General features: G+C 39.8%; 1 protein-coding gene across 1 annotated transcript in view; it reads right to left on the bottom strand.

Moving 5' to 3' along the window:
• Positions 1–7,643: 7,643 nt before the first annotated feature.
• Positions 7,644–22,775, bottom strand: part of exd3 (exonuclease 3'-5' domain containing 3) — a 53,515-nt gene continuing 38,383 nt past the window's right edge. The window contains exons 20-21 of the mRNA XM_042509396.1: positions 10,204–10,270; positions 7,644–9,340 (exon numbers count right to left, since the gene is read on the bottom strand). Of these exons, the coding sequence (XP_042365330.1) occupies positions 8,985–9,340; positions 10,204–10,270 (423 nt within the window). The 3' untranslated portion in view covers positions 7,644–8,984. The remainder of the gene's footprint in view (positions 9,341–10,203; positions 10,271–22,775) is intronic.

Below are 22,775 nucleotides of genomic sequence, written 5' to 3'. Positions count from 1 at the left end.
TGATTTGTGCAAAAGTATGAGATAAAAATGAGCACAAAGCTGACTCAAGCCTGTGCGTAAAAGCCACTTCCGACCCAGAGGATTTTGGCACGTAAAGTTACAATTAAGAGTATAATTCTCCAAATTGTTGAGGCTCAAGGAAGACATATAAATGTAGTTTTAGGTGGTTGTAAGAGGTGTGCGTCCCCCCTAGATTACCTCCGAACCAAATGGTAGAGACAGTAAATCCCAAACCATGTAAAAACACCCCTGAGGAGGAGATTATAGGAGGCTGCTTGAATCATAAACTGCGGATATATTCCAGTTGTTTTAGACTGCGGGACTTCGAATAACAAAAGCCCCTGCGCTACTTCCTTTTTGCAAGTGAAAAGAGGTGACGCTGTGCGCAGATTGACACGCCGCTCAGCCCCCACCACCACCGTGGGAACTGGGTGCCTGTGTGTGTATGTGAGTGTGTGTGTGTGTGTGTGTGACAGAGATAGAGTGAGAACGACACAGTGAAGGTGCTGATAGATATTGATAGACAGAAACAGACAGAGAGCGCATGTGAAAGCGACGGAGCTGGATAGATGAGAAGAGAGAGAGAGAACCGCACCAGGTTACATGCAGCTTCTCTCGGGTCGTTTGCTCCATTTGGCGGCCCCAAACTTCATCTCATATGCAACACTTTATAAACCGCTCTCCGCTCTGATGGTTTGGTGGTTTTCACACTGTCCTCGTTTTCCCACACTCTGAACTGTACATTTGGCGCACGTCTGTGGCCCAGTGCGAGCATGCATCTGTGCGTCAGCGTGGGAGAGACAGCAGCACAGATCCAACACAGAAAGGTCACAAACGGTTTTATTCTAAAGAAATCTGTAACTATGACTGAAAACATATCTGCAGGAATATTTCGAAAGGTTAATTATTTCCTATATACACATTTTGAGTGCATTATGGAGTATGTTCGTTAAAGTGATACTCAACTGACAGGCTGCGGGCTAAATCTGGCCCCTGATAGGGTGCTTGGTGGGTCCCCAACCATTTTCTAATTCACAATTAAAAAATGATTCAAACTGGGAATTGTTTTTGTACTTTAAGTCTATATATAAGGTGTCAAAGTGCACCAAACAGCATAAAAATAGAGCTAGTTTATTGAAAAGGTGCCAGTGGAGGATGCCTTGCAGCCTGGACAAAGGTCCTGGCTAACCCCCAAAGTCCTACAATCCTAGAATTGTCCTAAAATCCTTGAAATGTCCTAAAATCGTAGAAATGCCCTAACATTCTAGAACGTCCTAAACTCCTGGAAACATTTGTGATGTCCTAAAATCCTGATAAAATCCTAGAAATGTCCTAAAATCTTGTATGGTGTTACTGTGACTGGCCCCTGGCCCCCATTCATTTTTGCAAAAGTGGCCCCCAAGCAAAGCAAGTTAAGTGTCCCTGTTTTTTTGACTTTGACTTTCAGGTGTCCATTTAAGTCATGAATGGTGACACCTGAAACATGTAAACAGGTTATCCACAGCTCAAAGAACTGCACAAGCTTGTTTATTAAACCACAGATATAAATGTATGCTTCAAGTGACGTTACCACGACAACTAACTTGGAACTACTACAAAAACTTCAAAAAAGGATAAAAAATACAGTTCTGTCTCTTGAGCTTATGGGAGCTTCAGGGGGTCCCCAGAAAAGTGGGTTACTGTTTATTTTCACTATTTAATAACATTAATGAATACATTAAACCATTAAAAGTAATTAGCCCAATGTGAGTTAAAGTCATAACATTTATCGCCTCAAAAGTAGTTGACAACAGTAGACTTCTGGTCCAAATCATATCTTAACAAGTACATTTTTTTAAATAACAGGAAACCCTAAGGTGCATTATCGAGGTCACAAAGGCGAAAAATGATCCAGTTTTGTAAAGTATGTAAGTAGTTTCGGGATAGAAGGTGTTGAAAGGAAAAAGAGACTGATACGTTTGCCTTCATTTTTTAATGTTCAGTCATTTTATCTTATAAATATTTTTTTTTATGATCTGTCCTCCTTTTGTTTATGAATTGACTCCTGGCTGTCCGTCATTTTGGAAAAAGTGGGCCGTGGGCAAAGCAGTTGATATAAATAAGATTGACTTGGTGAGTGAACTGGTATAGTGTTGTAGCTATGTTTATGTTTAAGTCAACATACATGCCTGGTGTCCCGGTATACTATAGAAATTAATCAAACACCTGACACCCAATCAGAAACAAGTATTTCTGTTGTATAGATGTTCGTCATACTTTGACTTTAGGACTTAATGTTGGACAATACCCCAAACAGTTTGTGGGATGATTCATCTGTTTTGGACACTTTTGTGTTCATTCGCAGGTGACTGTGTGACTGCTTGTGCTGTTTGTTCCTCTGTGACAAGTGGCCCACAGCTGCAAATGCTCAAAAACAAAGACTGCGTCTCTGACTCATTCCTAGAAATGTGGTGAATACCTAACTCAGACCTTTTAATGTAAGCTACGGCAACAGATGTGTCTCTCTACACGTTCATGATATGCATTCACTTGCATGGGCATACCGGAGTTTGCAGCTTAAAAAGCTCACAGTGTATTAGTCACTTCTTCACATCTGATTTTGGTATTTTTAGGATCATTAAAACTTTTCATTGCGTTTGTTACATATACGTTTTTTTTCCTCGGGGTTACTGAATGGTGCAGAACATCTTCTGGAAAATCAGGAACATCTGTCCGCTATCAGAGCTTTTGGCTGCAGTGCGTCTGGACACTTGGAAAACATTTGCACAGACCGCAGGAGCCAAACGTTTCTGCGATTGGATGAGTTTCTCCCCCAAACTCTGTGGCATTTGCTCTCCTCTCTCTGCCCCCCCACCACCACTTCACTCCTGAGTCTCTCTGGGTAATGTGTGTCTGGGACGCAGCCAAACCCAGATACTATCATGAGGCTGTTGTGTTACTTCAAGCAGTGCTGACATACTTTAAACTATTATTTTATCATTTAAAAATCTGACAGCCTGCCATAAACAATAAAAAAGGGATACACATTTGGCTTGCTTTGGGGGCCACTTTTCCAAAAATGACAGGAAGCCAGGGGCCAGTAACAGCAGCGCCACACGTTTCTAAGACTTTAGGACATTTCTAAGATTTTAGCATGTCTCTTGGATTTTAGGTCATTTCTAGGATTTGTGCACATCCCTGGGATTTTAGGAAATTTCTAGGACTTTAGCATGTTTCTAGGATTTCAGAGCATTTTGGCCAGGACCCCTGTGTGGGCTGCAGGGGATCTTCCACTCTCTTTTATGTTGTCTCATGCTTTACAGCACCTTATGTTTAATTTTCTTCTTAAAAGCTTAAGCCATAATTTGCATTAATCGACCCTTTAATGAGGACAGTCAGGTTTTGTGGAGTCAGCTGAGGCCAATTATCCTCAAACTGGTCATACAAAGATAATACAAGTCTATTCTGGTCCTGTTTTGCAGCCATATCTCTGTTCTATTGCTGTATGTTGATAAACAAGGCGTGTTTTTGTTCTAGAGAGAACCCAGAGTCGTGCAGGGTTGCATGGATGTCTTGCGCCGGAGAGATCGGTGCGCTGTGCCGAGTTTTGGCGCCGAGAGCCGGGGCAACCGGGGCAGCCGGGGCCAGACAAGACGGGAGGAGCCTCTGTTGCGCACATGCACACCTCTTAAGAGAAGAGTCCAGGTCGGAAAAATCACGAATAGTTATATACAAGAAAGAAATGGTGTCGTATAAAAATGTCGTTTTTTTAATAATTACATTTTCGCGATGTTGCGTTTGTAAATTTATGCCAAAGGGCATGTTGCACGAGAGAGAGAGAGAGAGAGTGAGAGACGATGACGTGTTACCGGGAGGGAGGACCCTCTGAATCCAATTCATTCCGGGTACCACGTGTCCTCAGAGCGTGGGAAAGAGGCGAGCTTTTCTTCCCAGCAAAGAAAGAGCAAGGATCAAATAACACGGTGCTGCAGCAGAAAGCTCGCGCTCTGCGCACAGAGGCAGGGGCTGCGACCACCCGGACAAGGACGGGACAAGACTCACAGAAAGGGGCTTATTTCGGAGCTAGGGTGTCGACTTCATTAATGGCAATAAAATTATTTGAGGGTAGATTAATGTTACTGTAGTTATTATACAGTCTGCTTAAAAAAGCGCAAGGCAATGTGTCAATATTTTATATTCCTGGATTTGATAAGAAATTTCCAACAACAGGCATGTTGTTCAACCCCAATTTTAAGGAAAGAGATTTCTTCCTCCCTTATAATGTAGCCTAATGTCCCGCTGATAAGGATCAGGCCAGTCTCTCCTCTGTGGATGATCTCAACGGCCATCTCCTGCTGGCAAGATCACTCATGCACCCAGTTTGTCATTAACCCTTTTCCACAGCGTAAAGTCTAATACTGAGAGTGTTGGAAACCTGTTCCCCTTATCTTAATGCTCGAATGAATGAGGGATATATTAATTGAATGACATTTGCAAGGTTGTAGGATTTGTTTACACACATATTAAACAGGTGGTTTGGGGGTCTTCTGCCAAAACACTGAGCACCAAACATGACATTTTCTGCTTTCTGGTGATTTTTTTTTCATCAGAAAGTAAATGTTTTTACATTTGTAAAATTTGAAGTTCTCTGCAACTTTCATATTTTTATTGCTGGATTCAAATGCACATGTGTGAATTATCTATGTCTGTAATTAAATGGGTCCAGATATTTTTTTTATAATGACTGTAAGTGTGACTGTAATCAAAGTCAGGTGTTTGGTATTTTTTGGTATTCTGTGCCCTGTTAGAAAGTAGTAGGCTACAAAGGTTGGTGAAGTATCAAATATTACAAAGCTTTAAATTCACAATGTAATTATGCTAAAAGTCTTAAACTAAAACATCTAAAGCTTAGAAAAACAGAATACTCTGCTGGTTTGGTGTGTCTGCACCTTTGTTGGTTCTCAAGCAAAGAACCAGAAGCGATAAAAACCAACTTTTGAGTCGCCTCTCGTCACCAAAAAGTTGCTACAAAGGCTACAGCCAACCGTCAATGTATGTTACATGGCTGCATGAAAGGAAATATCCCTCCATACCAGGAAGTGGCGGTAGTCTGTATTAATCATTAAAAAAGAGAAACACGATGGATTCAAGATGCTACTTTGCCAGTCTGCGCATGAGCAACACAACCCACTGTTGACGGAACAAAGGATATTTATCATGTGCCTGCAGAAGCACAAAACAAACAAACCCATAAACAATTATGACAATTTTCTGCTTAAGAACTCAATGGCTAAAGAAATAGTCCTACCTAATATAAAAGTTTGTTTCAATCCCAATTTAATTGTTTCCATTTCCTTTTCTTCATTTACCGTCAGGCTCAGCTAGCTCTCACACCAATTCAATGTGCTGAATCTGCCGGGAAAAAAATAAAAAAAAGTCGTCCAGATCCGACTAGTGCCAACAGTGCGCACCACAAAAACTGGGGCTTCACACACTCATCGACAGCTGTCGTTCAGTGTCGGCCTGGTGTGTCAGGGCACTAAATCATGTCTCAGACAGTAATCCAGTGATGTTCTATGAATGAGACAGTTTCCTCCTGTAGCTTGACATTAGATTTACCTTCAACATGTGACCAGGCTGTGATGCTGCTCATCCAGCAGCACTCACAAAAATGGACAGTAAATTTCACATTCAATGCCACAGATACTCAATACTGTAACATTGTGCTTCAGAGACGACAATACTTCTAATGTCCTCACTGCATTATTAATGGTGTGACATTATTTAGTGAAACAAGAAGCCCAACACCTTCACACTGTAATGCGCCCAAGGTTATGCAACTGGTAAATGGTCTTAGATTACTTACATGTGACCTGCTGTGATGTTGAAAAATATCCACTTCTTCCAAATGAGTTTGGAAAGGAAGAACATTTGGTTAGATAACACCTCATTCCAGAGTAATTTCTGTTTCCACTGCTTGTAGTAATAAAGATCGGGCAGCGGCAAACTGACAGCTTGTGAACGCAGTTTTCCAAGTATTTCAGCTGTCACACATTAAACACTTTACGTCTGTAAACTCTATTCATAATATGATAATCAGGTTATAGAGTGCATGTTCTGGAGAAATGCTTTCACCTTAAATGTCCTGAGGAAATGTTATTTATTATCCAGAGTCACTACTAAATCATCCTGAGGTTCAAATCTTTGACTTTTGTGCAGCCGCTGTGACTCAAACACACTGAAAACACATTTACCTCAGTGATCCACGGTATGACCTGTCTCTGGCTTGTTCTATGCAAGTTGAGCGATCAATTAAATAAAGCGCACATGTGGCTGTGGTTAGGCTTTCTTAACATTTTACGAGTGTAAAAAGATTGTAACTTCTAATGTCTCAACAAAATGCATACTACGCACTTATCCAGAACATTTTTAATTGCAGAATTTTCCATCTTAGATCTCTGAAAGCACTTTGCTGCATTTTCTGGAATCACACAAATCCAATGTTAGGTTTTTGAACAAAGGAGAGTTAGAAGCAGGTTTCCCACAGTCATGAAAAAACCTGGATAAGGCATGGAACTTCACAATCACATTTTCCAGGACTGGAAAAAACAAGGAATAAGTAAAAATCATTAAAAATTTGGGAAAAGTCCTAGAATTACTAACTTTTGAAACCCAAGCAAATTGGCTTGATTACTTTCGTAAATGGGAAGAAAGCAAAGAGCAATTTGTGAGGAGGAATTAGCTAAAAAAGCAAAGAATTAGTAAAAAGTAAAAGCTTACCTGAAAATGAGTTAAGACAAAGTAAAGTAAAACCCCCCAAACCCCAAAAAATTACCTGAAAAATAATAATTCTGTAAAATAATCTTATATATATATATATATATATATATATATATATATATATATATATATATATATATATATAATTCTGATAGTTATAAATTTAGATACATAAGCATTTCCCCAGCTTTGATAAAAAAAATTCTAAATCTACAAATTTCCTGCAGTTTGTGGGACATTTCTTTGACATTCCTCTAAAAATAGGTTCAAATGCAGCACAAGAAAATCAATGTTGATCCAGGTTTCAAATGGTTAAAAATGTATTGAAAGTTTTATAAAAGTCATGGAATTTTTTTGTGTTTAATAAAATTGTTACAGTAATCTTGTATGGATACTGTACCATAACGGAAAATTTATTTTCTGAAGCTGTCAATGTAACAGCTCTATTGTGCGTCAACATTTTGTTTACCATCATGTACGTTCATTCATTTTCTCCCTTCATATGTGCCAACTAGCTGAAATTATGTCGGAATTTGATATGTTTGAAAATTGCGGGACAAGGAATAAATTATCATGGGATCTTAAAAACGAATGGAAACGGTTTGAATTTTAGTCCATGACAATCTGCGGGAACCCCGTAGAAGGTAGGAGAGAATATGAAGGGATTCGGGTGGTGTGTGTGTTGGGTTACTTGGTGACCCGTCTGCTCTTCAGCCTCGGGGCAGGAAACCCCCACACTGTTAGTGTTACACCTGACAGGCATCAGTGAAGCTTAGATGATCTCATCAATCTGTCCACTCTTAGCTCTTAACCATCTGTTCTGCAAATTCAGAAACATATTAAAAATACCTGAACACTGACAGAGACAACTGTGATTTCTCCGATTAACAAATGAAATGAGTTGCACTTTATTAACACATATTCAGCTTCAAGCTAAATAATTAAACATTGTACAAATGCAAACCCAGAGAATGAAAATATACAGTACCAGAGACTGATATCAACACCAAATAATGAAGTCCTGTCACCATTTGACTAACTTTTTTTTCTGTTGAATGGAGAAAAAAGTGGAAATAAACAGGTTTTTAACTTGAACTTATTATTGTGAAGTAAATGTGCTATCGAATAATGGCACCATCAGTGTTAAGATTCCTATAAGCCACTCTTTCATTATGCAATTTTGTCTGTCACACGATAAAATCTCCCAGGAAAATGAAGGCTCGATTTGGATAAAGTGCATTCACCATTGCAAAAACAAAACAGAAAGAGGACAGTGCTTTTGTTTCTGTGGTAGCTATTGGTAGCTGTCCCTGTTACCAAAGAGTGTCAGTGTAAGTTCCTTGCAGTAATTCCCAGTAGTGGAAACTGCGGACAGTGGAACAGCCAAACTATCTGTGGATATTGTGTCAGTTGCTTGGCTCAGAGGAAAACAGAAAGTGATCTAGGTGTCTTTGCGACAGCAGCGCCCACAATTGTACCACATGGAAACGCAGGAGGGAGGGCTGGGATGATTGTATAGACCAGCATGAATGTTAGTTTATCGTGGCTGTATTCAGGAAACCTTGGTTTCATTTTTGTACAGTGGGTATAAGCAGAGACGCGTCATCCATTTTTACATACAGTGACTGGTTTCCACTTAAACGTGGCACTTTATAGATTGATGATATAAATTCTTAGTGAAGAAATGAGGAATTGAGGAACAATTCAAATGATCTTAATAAGATCCAGCCTACAAATCACCATAAATGTGATATAACAGTGAAAACAATCAACAACAAAAACTGACCAAGTCAAAACATGATCATCGTGTGACCTGTCTTTGGGTCAGTGTGTTTTAAACTCTTATAAACAAAATGGATTTAAAACTGTCAAAACTATATGCACCTAAAAAGAACTTGTGATTTTACATCATCCTTTCTGGTATAACTTTCAAATTTTATTTCCAGATGGTGAACAGGACCTCTCAGCACAGTTGGTTGATTTAGGTTTAAAAACAATAAAAAATAAACATCATAGAGGGCCAGTGGGATTACCGTTTACTTAGCACCTAATTTTTATCTAAACGATTTGTTAATTGAAAATGAATTTCTTCTATCATCAATTAGAAAATATAAAAATAAAACTCATATATGAGCCAATTTAATTGGATTTTATGACAGCCGGGTTCTAAATGTTTCAAAAAATTTTACGATGTTTGAGGAACCATTAAACTAGCTCTACATCCGTCAGTTCTGCTGTGCTGCCGAAGCCGAATCAGTGTTCTCGTCTGTTATGTGTAAGACGTCCTGAAACATAGAGAGGACGCGGCCAAAGTGGGAGCCTTCCCAGAACACCTTGCCACATCTGGTGCAGACATAGAAGAGTGGTATCCTCGGCAGGAGGGCAGGGGGCACAGTGTGGAGCTGTACGGGTGCACCCCCGGGAAAGGTCAGGGTGTCGGGGTCCAGCCCTGAGAGGGGGGCCCACTGACACTGAACATACCTGGGGATTTCAGGGGTCACACTGGAGGTCAGAATGTCACCGAGCTTCTCCTCTTCCTGTTGCTGTGCGTGGTCAGTGATGTCCTGGTCCTGCAGGAATCCTACAAACAGAACACCAACATTTAATGAGTTTATTTTGGTATTCCGATATTTGTCGAAATCACAAAGTCTGCCACGATACGATTTTGATTCATTTCAATTTATGGGCCTGCCATCAATATAAAACAATATCATCTCATTTAAAACTATCTGTTACAGAAGAAGCTGCCACCCGTTTCTATTTTGTATTTGGCCATAAAAGATTAAAACATCACATAAATAATTATAAATAATTGTAACCGATTAATTGCAGTAAAGTTTACATTAAATTGACTCCACCAAACAACACATGGGATAAGTTAACCTTCAGCCCCCCCTAAAACTTCAGGGCTAACTGGCTTAAAGCTCTGAAGGCAAACTTTTCCGAAAAATAAAAAGGAAAAAAATGGCTCGCACACCGCAAGTTATCACTTATTTAATGCACCAAATGAAAAGCACAAACGCTCTTGATTAGACTTCATCAGACTGATGAAGACTAATGAAGAGCGTTTGGGGGGGGGGTGGGGGGGTGGGGTGGTGACACAAAGCAAGGGGCCACAGACCGAACTCATTGTCTCCTCATTGTCTTTCTCTGGCTTCTTGCCGTTTTCCGCCTGCTGCTGTTTGATGGTGACACAGAATTTCAAAATAAAGGTGCATCCTAAATATGATAATATGGATCTGTGTTTAGACTTTGCATCGATCAAACTGCATCGTAAATTATTGAATTGATATAACGATCCAGATCGAAGGATCATTACACCCCTTGTAGCCATAGCATGTTGTAAAATTCGCTAAAAGAAGCAAAGATGTGAGATGAAATGACATGTTGTGGTAAGGAGTCCACTAACCGTGAACCCTCTTGATTTTGTTTGGTTTGACTGACCTTTCTGTTGAAGCATCCTGACCATGTCATTTCTGGGCACTGCCACGTACTGATCACAGTTACAAGCCTGGACACAGATAAAAACAGTCATTATCAGCAGGGTTAAAAGATGTGTTTTTAAGAGCTTTTACTCATCACAAATGAAGAGGAGAAAAATACGAGGAAGAAGAAATATGTCACAAATATTGCAACTTAGTGAGATACAGATTAGTGGACGGGCGTAACTGACATTTTGGGCAAAAATGAATTATAGATACTGTATGTCAAATGAAATTTCTTGATGAACTCTTTCTACTGCCAAAAGGGTACTTGTGAATTAAACCTAATCTAGAGTTATTAATCACAGACCAAAAAGTTTACACTGCACACACTGAACTGTTTGTGGCCAAAAGGGATGCAAGTGTTCTTTCTCACATTTTTTTTTCCAATAAAAGGGAGAAGTTTTCATACTAAATATTAAAATCAATAAAGTCCACCCCCTGGTTCTCACCCCTTATTATGTTCCCAACTATACACAAACCAAGTGTATGACACAGGGGTAAAGAGCACAAGTTTAACAGGCAAGCCTGCGTCCGGAGCTATAGATACTGTAAAGGCTGAAGTGAAACAAACAAGTTATACAACGTGCTGTCTGACAAAGTGTGTGTAACGTTTCCAAATGGCTACACCCTGAAGGTTAAGTGAAAATCCTGCCGTCATAGAGCGGCAAAATTTGAGATAAAATCACTGAAATTGGGAAAACTGCGCACAGTTTTAGCTAATCTTTCCTCAAAGGCATTTATGGTGTTGCACTTGTACATGTACATACAAAAAGTGACACAATTAGTTTTGTAAAGTGAGCATGTCCAGTGCTGCTGGACAAGAAGTGAGTGACAAAACCCCGCCCACATGTGAGAGTACTGTCTGCAGTGGAGACACTTCACAGTCTAGGGTCTAGGTACCTTTTTGTAGGTGTTACTTTTGGTGCCACAGAGACTATACCAAAAACCTTTGATTAAATGCAGCTAAATGACTGAAACACAGGCGAAATGAGGCGATGCAACAGTACAGTTGGTTTGGTGTGTTTGGGTCTTTAGGGCATGAAAACCTTGACCCATTCACACCAATGGCAAACAGCCATTTTCCCTGAGTGGTTACTTTGGTGTTAAAGAGGCTAAGTGCTAAGGAAGATCATATCAGTGTGTGTGTGTGTGTGTGTGTGTGTGTGTGTGTGTGTGTGTAGACACAGCATTTACGCCTCAGTAACGTTCGCATGTCCATGCTGTCCCAGCTCTCATGGTAAAGGTCTCCCTGGTGGGACATTAGTGACCCCTTGTTTGCCGGCCCCTACCATGCACGCACACACACACACATGCATGCACACACACACACACACACACTCGTCTGTAAGCCGTCCTGACAACATGTCAGTGCTAAAAGCCTTGTCAACACACCTGAGCTCCACCCAGCAAACAGCATTCCACTTAGAGGTGGGCTGTAAATCAAACCTCGCTCACAGACCGCACAAGGCAAGATCCACTACTGGCTCACTTTTAAAGTTTTTCTCTCTTTATCCAGCAAAAGTTTAATGACTGAAAATCATGGGCACATCAATGTGTGTGAGCGTGTGCACATGCAGAGCTGTTTGCCTCTGCGGTAACTGAGGTCAGGACAGGAGAAAGTGGCTAGACAGTGGAGGTGTGGGAACAGCAGAGGTGTCATCTCCTGTCTTGTCTGTGGGAATGAAGCTCATCTCTCCCTCAGTACACTCTGTATTCTCCTCTTTGTATTCTGTCTTACACACACACACACACACACACACACACACACACACACACACACACACAGAATTTACCATACAGACAAAACACTTCACAATTCGCACAGGCACATAGACCACATGCATACAAGTGCTCGCAGCGCATACACATGGCTCACACATACGAGTGTGGCGGCAGCCAGGAAAACAGACCCAGCTATTTGCTCAGCTCAAAGTTTCCCAGAGTAGAGCAAGCCAGAACCTGCTCTGAACTCTCAAGGCTAAGCCACGGACAGGCAGGCACACACACACACCGTCTCACACACACGCAACCTGGATGGAAGTAATTCTATTGATAATTAATCAAAACACAAATGCATGGATCCCACTTAGATCTATTAGACAACTAAATAAAGCAAAGACACTATGAAGGAGGTGAGGTTATGTAAATTTAGAAAGTAACATCATGACAATGATGCATTTTCAACAATATATTTTTGAGTGATCAGTGCTTTATAGTGCATTAATGGTTCTCATGGACACAAAAAAATAGCTTGGTCAAAGCGCTATGGTCTTGCGGTACATTATATTTTAATCAACGCAGATTGTAGCTCTGTGCCGTCACTTAAGATTCGAGTCCAGGTTGAACCGGCTGATTTGTTTGACATCTCTGTTTTTGGCTTGCTGTAGTACATGAAGACTTGATTTTTCCACAGCACCACTTAATTGAAGCTCTTAGGCACGCAGTTGTCACAGAGAGCCTGAGAAGGTGCCTTCTCCGCAACCCCTGCATGTCTAGCGACACAGAAAGCATCAGACTGACAGTGTTGTCAAACCAATCACAGTTTGGCATGTTTGCACAGGCAAAATATCATGTTTGTGATCATCGAAAAGCACGACATGTGGCTTTAGTCTGTTTAGGTCAGATGGACTTTTTGAAGTTCTTAGAGAAAGGATGCATGTAACCGGTCCACACTGCCAGATTATTGATGGTGGTTTAAACATGTGTCTTTCAGGTGCATGTCTTATTTTACCACTACTTCCCATGGCATTGTTTTTTCCTCACAGTTTGACAGCATTTACAAGCAAATTATATTTCAAATCTGGCTTTAAAATCCTGCCCTGACCTTTAACCCCATCGAGCTTTTCTTTTCCTCTTTTTTGCTGTTTATTCTTGTGTTTACCACCTCTGTTCTTTAAGCTTAAGTGTCATGTGTTTTTTTCTCTTTTTTCTTCTCATTACTACTGGAATTTATTTATTTATTCATCATTATTATTATTATTATTATTATCACCTAATTTCCTAAATTGTATTCCATTAGTGTGAAATGACACATGTCTATGTGGATGCAGCAGAGAACATATAAAAAAAAAGGAAAAAACTGTGGGCAAGATTGTGAATGTGATTCACAATTCTTGCAAGTTAAGGCCACAGAAGGACGCTGAGCTCAAAAAGCCTCAGAAAATGAAATCAGCCAAAAAAAAAAAGTTTTTTTTTCTTATTTTTATTCAAACTTTTAGGCAGTTGCTACATTACTCCGTCTTTTGTTCTGTGTTTTTCAGGGAACCTCCTGCATTCTCACACTCCGTGTGGCCGCGCCAGAGAAAGAATGCTCCTTGCCGTGACAACAAAGGCTATCTAAAGTGTGATACTGTGTTTCAAAGGATGGGAGGTAGTGGAAAAAAAAAGAGAAAGGGGGACAACGGAGAGGAGGTAGGAAAGAGAGGGAGGGGGGTGGGAGATTTTTCCCTAACGTTCTCAAACACACACACACCGCACTGGCTCTGTATGCAACTCCCATGGGAAAATCCTAGACCAATCTCAAAAGGCGGTGCTTTTAGGGCCGATGTAGGTCACATGATCAGAGCAACCAATCGGGCACTAGTGATTTGATTCGAATTGTGGTAAGTCAGGTAAGGGGCAGCGTGGGAATGGGAAAGAAGAAGAGGCGACATGGGAGGAAGAACTACACCATCGTTTCCCTTTGAAAATGTTTTCTTTTCCTTCTTAATGTGAATTTGGAGGCCAAGTTAAGGTTAAAATTATATAATTCCACTGTTCAAGGTTGCTGTGGTCTAAAACATATACACAGCATGTAAGAAAAGGACATATTTTTTCTAGAAACTACATAGTATCCCGTCCAAGGAAACAAATAACACCAGAAATTCATTGTTTGCTCCCATCGTCCCATGTCTGGGACATTCTGCCATACTGGGTTCCCTGTCATTCTGCTGGGCAGATATAAAATGTTCTTGCCACTGTGAAATGATTAGTAGGATGGTACGCTGAACTGGAAAAAGCAGCCTCACACTTCTGTAAAAATGATGAGTAAGGAGAGGCAAAACATTGACCTTTTTCACGGCTTTCCCACAGAGTCCCGAGGTCACTCTAGGTGATTTGGAAACCTTCCAACAGCGATCGACAATCTCACACAAGCGTTTTTACTGACGGATGCAAACTGTGGAAAAGTGACCCGCTTTAATTTTGTTTGGCTGCGCAGAAGGAAGGAGAAAGTGTGGAAAAGAGTGGAAACATCTTGCTTCATTTAGCACTCTTCCCCTGAAAAAGCTGACATCATTTCAGTGTTAATCATTAAATCATCTCTGAGAGTGGAATAAAGCCTGACTACCAGTCATCAGTCTTCAACAGAATACCAGTGACCAAAGAGGTGAGAATGAGTCACAAAATCCTCTTTACTGATAATACAGTTACTGGTAGACATGAATATGTTGGTTTTAAAATAAGGAAATCTTGTGGTTCAGCAGCCACAACGTCCCACTACGGGTTTGAACCAGGACTAAAATGTTTTGCTCTATAGGCCTATAGACATTTTCTGGTCAGCTGGTTGGTTAATGCGCTCTTGTCAGACCAAATTCTCAGTGGTCAGAAAACTGCTGGTTTTACTTCAGGGCTCCTATAGCTGAAGGCAAGTGGGATTTAAGACTTTTTAAGACTCTTTTTTAAAACCACTCGCAATTAAATTTAAGACCAGTTTGCCAAAAAACTAAAATTGAAGAAAAACAAAAAACATTGATGTGCAGAATTTTACCTAAAAATGTAATGTAAAACAAAACATGACTTTATGGTGATGTTAACATGAGACACATTCGGTAAATTATCATTTTCAATTTACCAAAATTTTTTAGAATACAATTGTTTGCAGGAGAAATTTGCCATTTTCACAGCTATATGAATGGATATTAGTGAGGGAACTATGACATATTATGTATATAATATATAATAAAAAGGCTAAAGTTATTTGTCTTAAGATGTTTCTCATGCAAAATAAAGTCATATTTAAAGGTTATTTCTTTGTTTCCCTGGCACAAATTGGGAATAAATAAGAACAAAACAAAATAAACAACAACAAAACATTTGTATTGGCTATTAGCCAAATTGTTATTTTTAACATAGGTATAGGTACTGGCAATTTCAAAATCAGTTAATTCCTCATTAACACCAATTAAAAGAAAGAACCAAGCATCTCTACAGCAAGGTGTAAACTTTATTGTAACTCTTTTACCATATCATTTTTATTCTTGTTAGGCATTTGCATTTCTCCAGTTTTGTTCATCCTTTTAAAATAAATTCTTCCTGTATACTGTATCTAAACACCTGGGGTAGGGGTCATCTTTCTGCTGCAGCATGAGCGTGAGGGAAATACTGTGCTGACCTATTAAATGTACTTTCCCACAGTATCCTGAGGGTATCTGGCCAGTGTCTCAGCCCGACAGTCTGAGGTAATTACCAGCTCTGTTAACTAACCATTACCACCTGACAGCAACCTGAACTTGGACCACAGTGGAGCCTGTCAGGGCTTGACATCACACACACCTTCCTCTGACTCACTTCACTCACACACACACACACACACACACACACACACACACACACACACACACACACACACACACAAACATACACACTCGTGCATACTTCACAGGCATGCAGAAGATGTAAAAACTCATATGCAACTCTCTCACACGCACGCACACCCTTCCCTGACTCACGTTGCACCCACTCATTTCACCTGCAAGTCACACCGTTTCCTTACTGATTTTCCCAGGGATGCACCCAGTCGTGTTACATGGAATATAACTGTGAAAGCCACCTGTTCATTTTATTTTGTGCATACACACTGCATATGTCAACAATATGGACACTGGCACGCATATAGACTGAATTACAAATCCAGGGTTTGTTTTTAAATCACCCCAAACAGATGTGCTATGGTTTCTGTGTCGGGCTGCTTTATTATTTCAACACTGCTCCTTGTGCTCTACTTAGTCAATTCTCCGAGGGTTGAGGGGCTGCACCCCCGTCTGCCAACATCTATTTCTTATTGGCAATAAAGTCTGTGAATAAAATCCTTGAGCTGTAGTTTATGACTTTTCCTCTTTGAACAAGCAGGTTTACAGTTTAAATCTATTTTCACCTTTTATTCTAAAAATCAAGAAAGCTGTTTATGCTTTAACTCTTCCCACTTAAATTATTCACCCTAAATATATGAAATACAGCATCTGCTTGCTGACAATCATTGAATTGGTTGCCAAAGCTTTTTTCTTAGACATTATAGTGATGTAAAGTGATTTAGTTCATTAAGTTAAGTTTTGTATTTAACTGACTGCAAAAAAACCCAAAGTGTCATGATATTCTAGTTATGACAATATAAAGCAGGCTGTTACTTTATTTCCAAATGTGACTGTTTCAACAAGGTAATTTTTTAAATGGACCTGTTCAAATTCAAAATATACAGTTTATAAGCACAGCAGACTGTTTGAAGGCTTAACTGTTCGTTCTGCTGGGTCTAAAAGTTTGCATTCACTTGCAGCAGCTACTCCTCTCATCCATAGATCTGATCTGATCAGATCAGATGTGAAAGGATCAGCAGATCAATTATCCACAACGTGAGTCACAAACTGCTGCTGAGGAAACACAGAACTCAAAAGCCTCCCAATTTAGAGAGGGGACAGCATGATACAAAGGGACACACACACATTTACACACCAAAGCACCTGAGAAGCAGTGTGTAAGTAATTTGGGTTCTACAATGTAGATGGGAGAATAACAAACAAAGACAAGGCTATTTGTCAACTTTGTACAAAGCAGCTGTATTACTCTACAATGACGACAAGTCTGCCGCCTCACTTGCTAACGTTAACTTGCCCCCTAAATTAAGCAGTTGATTCGCCACAGATGAGCAGTGCAACAGCAAGGGTACTACCTCGTCCAACTGCCTACTCTTCACCACACAGCCTCAGCAGGCACATTGCCAGAAGCTTGTAAAAATGCCATCACTTCCTAGATAGCAAGATTTATATGCGTGGATATGTTTCGGAAGAGGGGTTTCAGGATCTCATGATATAAAATTACAAGTCGCAACACAATTTCAAAACGCATAGTGAAACTGTATGACAACCCAAACATAAACACTATACCGCAGGATAAGGTACCCGCTGTTACCACAGATTGATGGACATCGCTGGCCACACATGCTTATGAGACAGTCACAGCTACTGTATTTCAGAGTCATGGGAACTTGACAGTTACAGCATGTTCAGAGGAAGCTACACAGCTGTCCATATTGCACTCGGCACTGGCAGCATGCTGGATGAATTCTGCATCTCCTGTAAAGCAGTTGGAGCTGTCGCCATAAACACTGCTCTGAACTATGTGAATGCCATACACATGAAATAACTAGTAAAGTTAATGTACAACCCCAATTCCAAAAGAGTCGGGACATTGTGTAAATCATAAATGAAAACAGAATGCAATTACCCTTTTTTAACCTGAATACAGCACAAAGTAAGGTGCAAGGTAAAGTGCAAACTTGCACATCTGCGAAGGCGCCATGAATGCTGAATGGTACACAGGTTTTGGAGAAACATGTGCCATCCAGATGACATCTCTGTCAGAGATGTCCTTCTTTATATCAGCAAGACAATGAATTACATTCTGTACAAGTTACAACAGGGTGAGTTCATAGTTAAAGAGTGTGGGTACTAGACAGGTCTGCCTGTAGTCCAGACCTGTCTACCATTGAAAGTGTGCGTCACGTTATGAAGATCAAAATACGACAACAGAAAACCCAGACAGTTGAACAAGTGAAGTTGTGTATCAACTAAGAATGGAAAATCTTGATTTTTGGCAAAAATTAAGTTATGGTAGGTGAGATTAAATGTTAAATGTTTTATATTAATTGTTTCATTCTTACCATACGATTAATATTAAACACAGGGAGTTATAACCGGTCATTAGCAGCAACACAAGATGAGGCACAACCATGACTTCATGCAGAGAAACTTTTCTAATTTTATGCACTGCTAGTTTAATCCCGCTCCATCAGTCTGTTTAACTCTTACTCAATCCCTTTATGTTTCTTTCTCTTGTCAACTTTGTTTTTCACTTTCGACCGTTTCTCACCCTCCACTTGGCCTCAACATTTCTGCCTTTTCTCCCCTCCCTCAGTCCCTCTCTATTGGAGCTCACTAAAAGGGGTAATGAAGAAGATAATAGTCTAGAGTCTAGCAGATAACAGTCTAGCCGTCACAAAAAAGCACTAATACTTTCCCTTGGCTTGGCACAGTCAGTTCATTCTGTTTTTTAGCCACTCAACCTTCAACCTTAACCTCTATCTCTCCCTCTCTCCAACCGAACCTATGTCTTCTCTCTTGTTCTGTGTCTTGCTTGAAGCTCCGTCTACCCCCTTCCAGGGCTCCCTTCAATCTCCCTCTCTCCTTCTCACTAGTTGTCTCTCACCTCTAACCTCTTTCTTTCTCTACATCTCCAAGTACTCTTTTTTTCTCTCTCTTCAGACGCCACATAGCTGGGGCCAGTCTGAGCCAAACAGCTGAGGAAAACAACGCACTGAAAAGGTCCGCTGACAATGCTGCTCACTGGGCAGTGGGTTTTTGAAGAGGGATAAAAACAGCTCATCTCAAAAACATAAAAAGCTGGATTAAACTGCCGACCAGCCTCTATTGATGTGTTGCTTTTCTTGGATTATGGGTTAAAATTAAAACAGCCAGACTAAACACTCTGAGTCGGAGGGGCAATGCAATAGGTGGCACATGACATTCAACACTTGGCCTACTGTGCTTTTCAATTGTAGCAGCTAATTCCCATGTCAGTGTTGGGCTGGGTCATAAATGAAAAATGCTCTGTGCTTCAGACAGAGATAATCGGCCAAGGATGAAACAGTTAGTTTAATAATTGATTTGAAAATTAGTCTGGAAACTTTTTTTTTTTATTAAACATGCATTAAAGGAATCTGTAATAATTTTAGTTACCAATTAATCATTTTTTTTGTCATTTATTAAGCAAAAATGCCAAAGGTTTCCTAGATGCACGGTAGCTCCTCAGTTGTGTGGATCAGCTATTTTTCTTTGTTCAGAACATAAAATTTGGGTGTCAGTCAATACAGTTCTTAAGTTTGTTGAGGTAATGATTGCTTGATTATTCCAGATAGATTAATAATAACAATATTCGTTGGTAGCAGGCCTAACTACTTAAAACTTGCCAACAATCCTTGAAGTCTTTATGGATCCTAGATGTGTTGATTATACTATTAATGTACAAGCCAAAGAGAAACTCTTTGAAAAAGTTAAAAAAAATAAAATAAAATCACATCCGCTTATGTAGTAATGCAAATGTCTAAAAATCCATCCTCATAACATGACTTAGCTAAACAGTTCACTTCATTTGTCTAGACAGCAATACATCATTTTTTAAAAGCAACCAATTGTATAGACAATTTTTGAAGGCAGGAACTAAAGCTAAAAACATGCTGAAAAGTGCTGCTTTTGCTTAAGATACGGCACCCATATACACAGTGTAAAGCCTAACTTTATCCACAAGCTGAAGACTATCAACCCCAACGTATGAGCTACCAAGCTGTAAGCATTTTGCTGAAGTTGCCCTGCCTCATCTGTACAAATGTACACATGAGAAGATTGCTAGAGACCTGGAGGGGATGTCGTTTTATTCCACTACAACAGACCTACGGTTCAGTAATTTGAACACAATGAATAAAATTATTTGTGAACATGGAACTAATGTTGAACAACATTTGCAATTCATTTTCAAAACTCTACTGTTTCAACTGCAAAACTGTACAAATCCTAAATGCTTGTCTGTAGATACATACGTGAAAAAAAACAGTACTCTAAATTGTTCTCATAACCAGCTGATTATGTTTAGACTGAGAGAAAGCCCTGGCATCCCTAACTGCCTGTTTTCATTTGGACAACAAGATTGTTAAGGAGACAAATGGTGGGTTTTGTGGAGCTGTCATATGTGCTATGAAGACAACTGGTTCTCTCAACCATAACACATCCATGCAATAGTCAGTTAACATTTGATTTTTAAGCCAGACATGCTGCTTGACATGATTCCCCACCGTTTGCCCATGCATTGTGATGTTTCCACGCGCTCACACACTAAAACTAACTACATACGCTAATCTTCTTTTGCCCTCACTGCACCCATTCAACCTGATATTATTACGACACCCCGAGCTTTCCTTGACATGCGCTAACAGTTCTCAAACTGTCACTACACCCACACACATCAAACTGAAATTCCACCCACTCAAACTGAAGCCATCGACCTGAACTACACTTGCACACACACATGCTCAGACAGACAGCCCCGTCATGGGAGAGCCACCGGCAGATTCCTTTGCTCAACATTTATCGCTGCTGGCGCATATTTCACCTGCCAGCCCCCCTCGTCACCCCTTCTCTCACTTTCTTTTTTTTTCTCATCTCTTCCTGATGTAAAGGCACGCAGGGAATGTTATTGTAATGCAGAGTGAATCATCCAGGACTGTAAATATTGACGGTGGTGGCTGCCACTGCTGGTCTGGTCTGTTCTCTCAAGAGCTCTGTGAGGAAACAACTCTCTCACATAGCGTTTTGACAAAGAGTCAGCATCTGGGTTGGGTACCAAAAAATCATTTTACATTTTGGTCGGCTTTCTAATTGACTGACTGGCATGGGGCTGGTTCATTTTCTATATCTCTTATTTAAATGGCACTCAAGCAAGATCCCAAGCATATGGTATCTAATTTTCGTAATCTGAAGAGTAAGCGTGCAGACTAAATCTGGGCTCGGACGATAGGAGTTTTAACCCTTTGTAACCTGGATTGATATCAGCTTTCTTTTGCTGTGTTCAGACGCCTCTTATAAGTATTAAAATCTTTAAACTCTGAGAAAATGTGTTGGATTTCTTTAGAAAACATGGGGGAAAAAAGACAATGAGCAACTTGACACAAAATATCTGGAAAATAGCAAGAAATTAGTAGCTTCAGAAATTTACTTTTAAAAAGCAAGGGAAAATGTCCCAAAAAACTACAGTTACTATTACCATAATTACATATTTAAATTTATATAAAATAATTATTACTATTTTTAAGCACCTTTTTCCCAGGTCATTTTCTTGTTTTTTTGGTTAACTTTTCTTCATTCCTTTTTCCCACGGTCTTTTTATTGTTCTAATTTTACGTCATTTTCTTGTTGTTGTTTTTTGCCCTTTTAACATATTGGGTCATTTCTTCTCATATTGCTCATTGTCTTCTTCCCTGTTTTTATTTTTTGTTTTTGTTTTGTTTTTAAAGAAATCCAGTTAATTTGCAACCCTAATTTTCAAACCTGAACACATCTGTTAATGGAGTATACACAGAACTGCATCAGACTATATCCACCAGCCACTATGTCCTCTACCAGCCTGAGTTTAGATTAAACCAACTGTTGGAGAGTGACATATTTAAGTTACCAAATAAAGATCAAGGAGGCCAATCACATGCAAACCCAGAGGCCAGAGTCTACATTATGACTCATATTTTATCTCTGCTTTTGTTTATTGCTATTCCTTGTTTCTATTGCTGCTCTGCATGTTATGCTTAGTGTGTGTTGTTGCTTCATGCTGCTTGCATGACTATTTGTGCTATGAAGCTATATGTTATTGATTCATGTTGCATGCATGGCTGTGTTGTGCTAAAACACTATTTGTTGTTGCTGTGCTATTGTTTTGTACTGTTGCTCTGCTGTTTCTTGTTGCTTCGCATGGCTTGCTATCTGTCTTGGGAGTTCATGTTTGTTGTAGCTGTTGCTGTCTTTTTGGTATCATGCTATTGTCATGTGAATTTTGTCATTTAACAGGTTTCCAAACATCTTGCCAAAGTACTACAGTTGAAAATTAGCCTGCTGGCCAACACTGATACATTTACAGAAATGTAAATTAACGTTTATTCCTTCTAAGTAAAATAAATGAAATGTGATGCCAACCGAGACAGCTTCATTCGCTAAATCAGTGGTTCTCAACTGGTGGGTCGCCACCCAAAAGTAGGTGTTCTGTGCCAATGTGTTGTTTACATTTTCTGAAATAAAATCGAATATGTGGTAATTTATCTAATGTGTAGGCCTTGAAGTAATGACTAAGGGGAAATATGGACCCTGCGGCTGGACCAGTTTGGAACCACCGTGCTAAATGAAGACCATGAGCTGCGGCTTGGAGATATGTAAACTTTGAGGAGACCTTTTAGCTCACAGTATTTAGTTATTTAGAAACATAACCTTAACTTCCATTCTCACAGTTCTGAATTCTATTATCATGGTCATTACTAAGTAAAAAAATGCTCATCTGTTCGACATTGCTAATATGTCTTTCTTCAATATACTTAAGGCCATCAAGAGTTTAAAGTAAGCATGAAATTCCCATGTTCCAAATTCCCAAGTTAGTGAGGACGAGTGACGTAAAACTCTACAACTAACTCGCACCGCAAACCCACCATGTTAAGTTTGGCTCAGTACCTCAACTGATCAATAAATGGAC

The sequence above is a fragment of the Plectropomus leopardus genome, chromosome 20 (assembly GCF_008729295.1).
Source record: "Plectropomus leopardus isolate mb chromosome 20, YSFRI_Pleo_2.0, whole genome shotgun sequence".
NCBI classification, from domain to species: domain Eukaryota; kingdom Metazoa; phylum Chordata; class Actinopteri; order Perciformes; family Serranidae; genus Plectropomus; species Plectropomus leopardus.
This window is presented reverse-complemented; position numbering and strand designations above follow the sequence as displayed.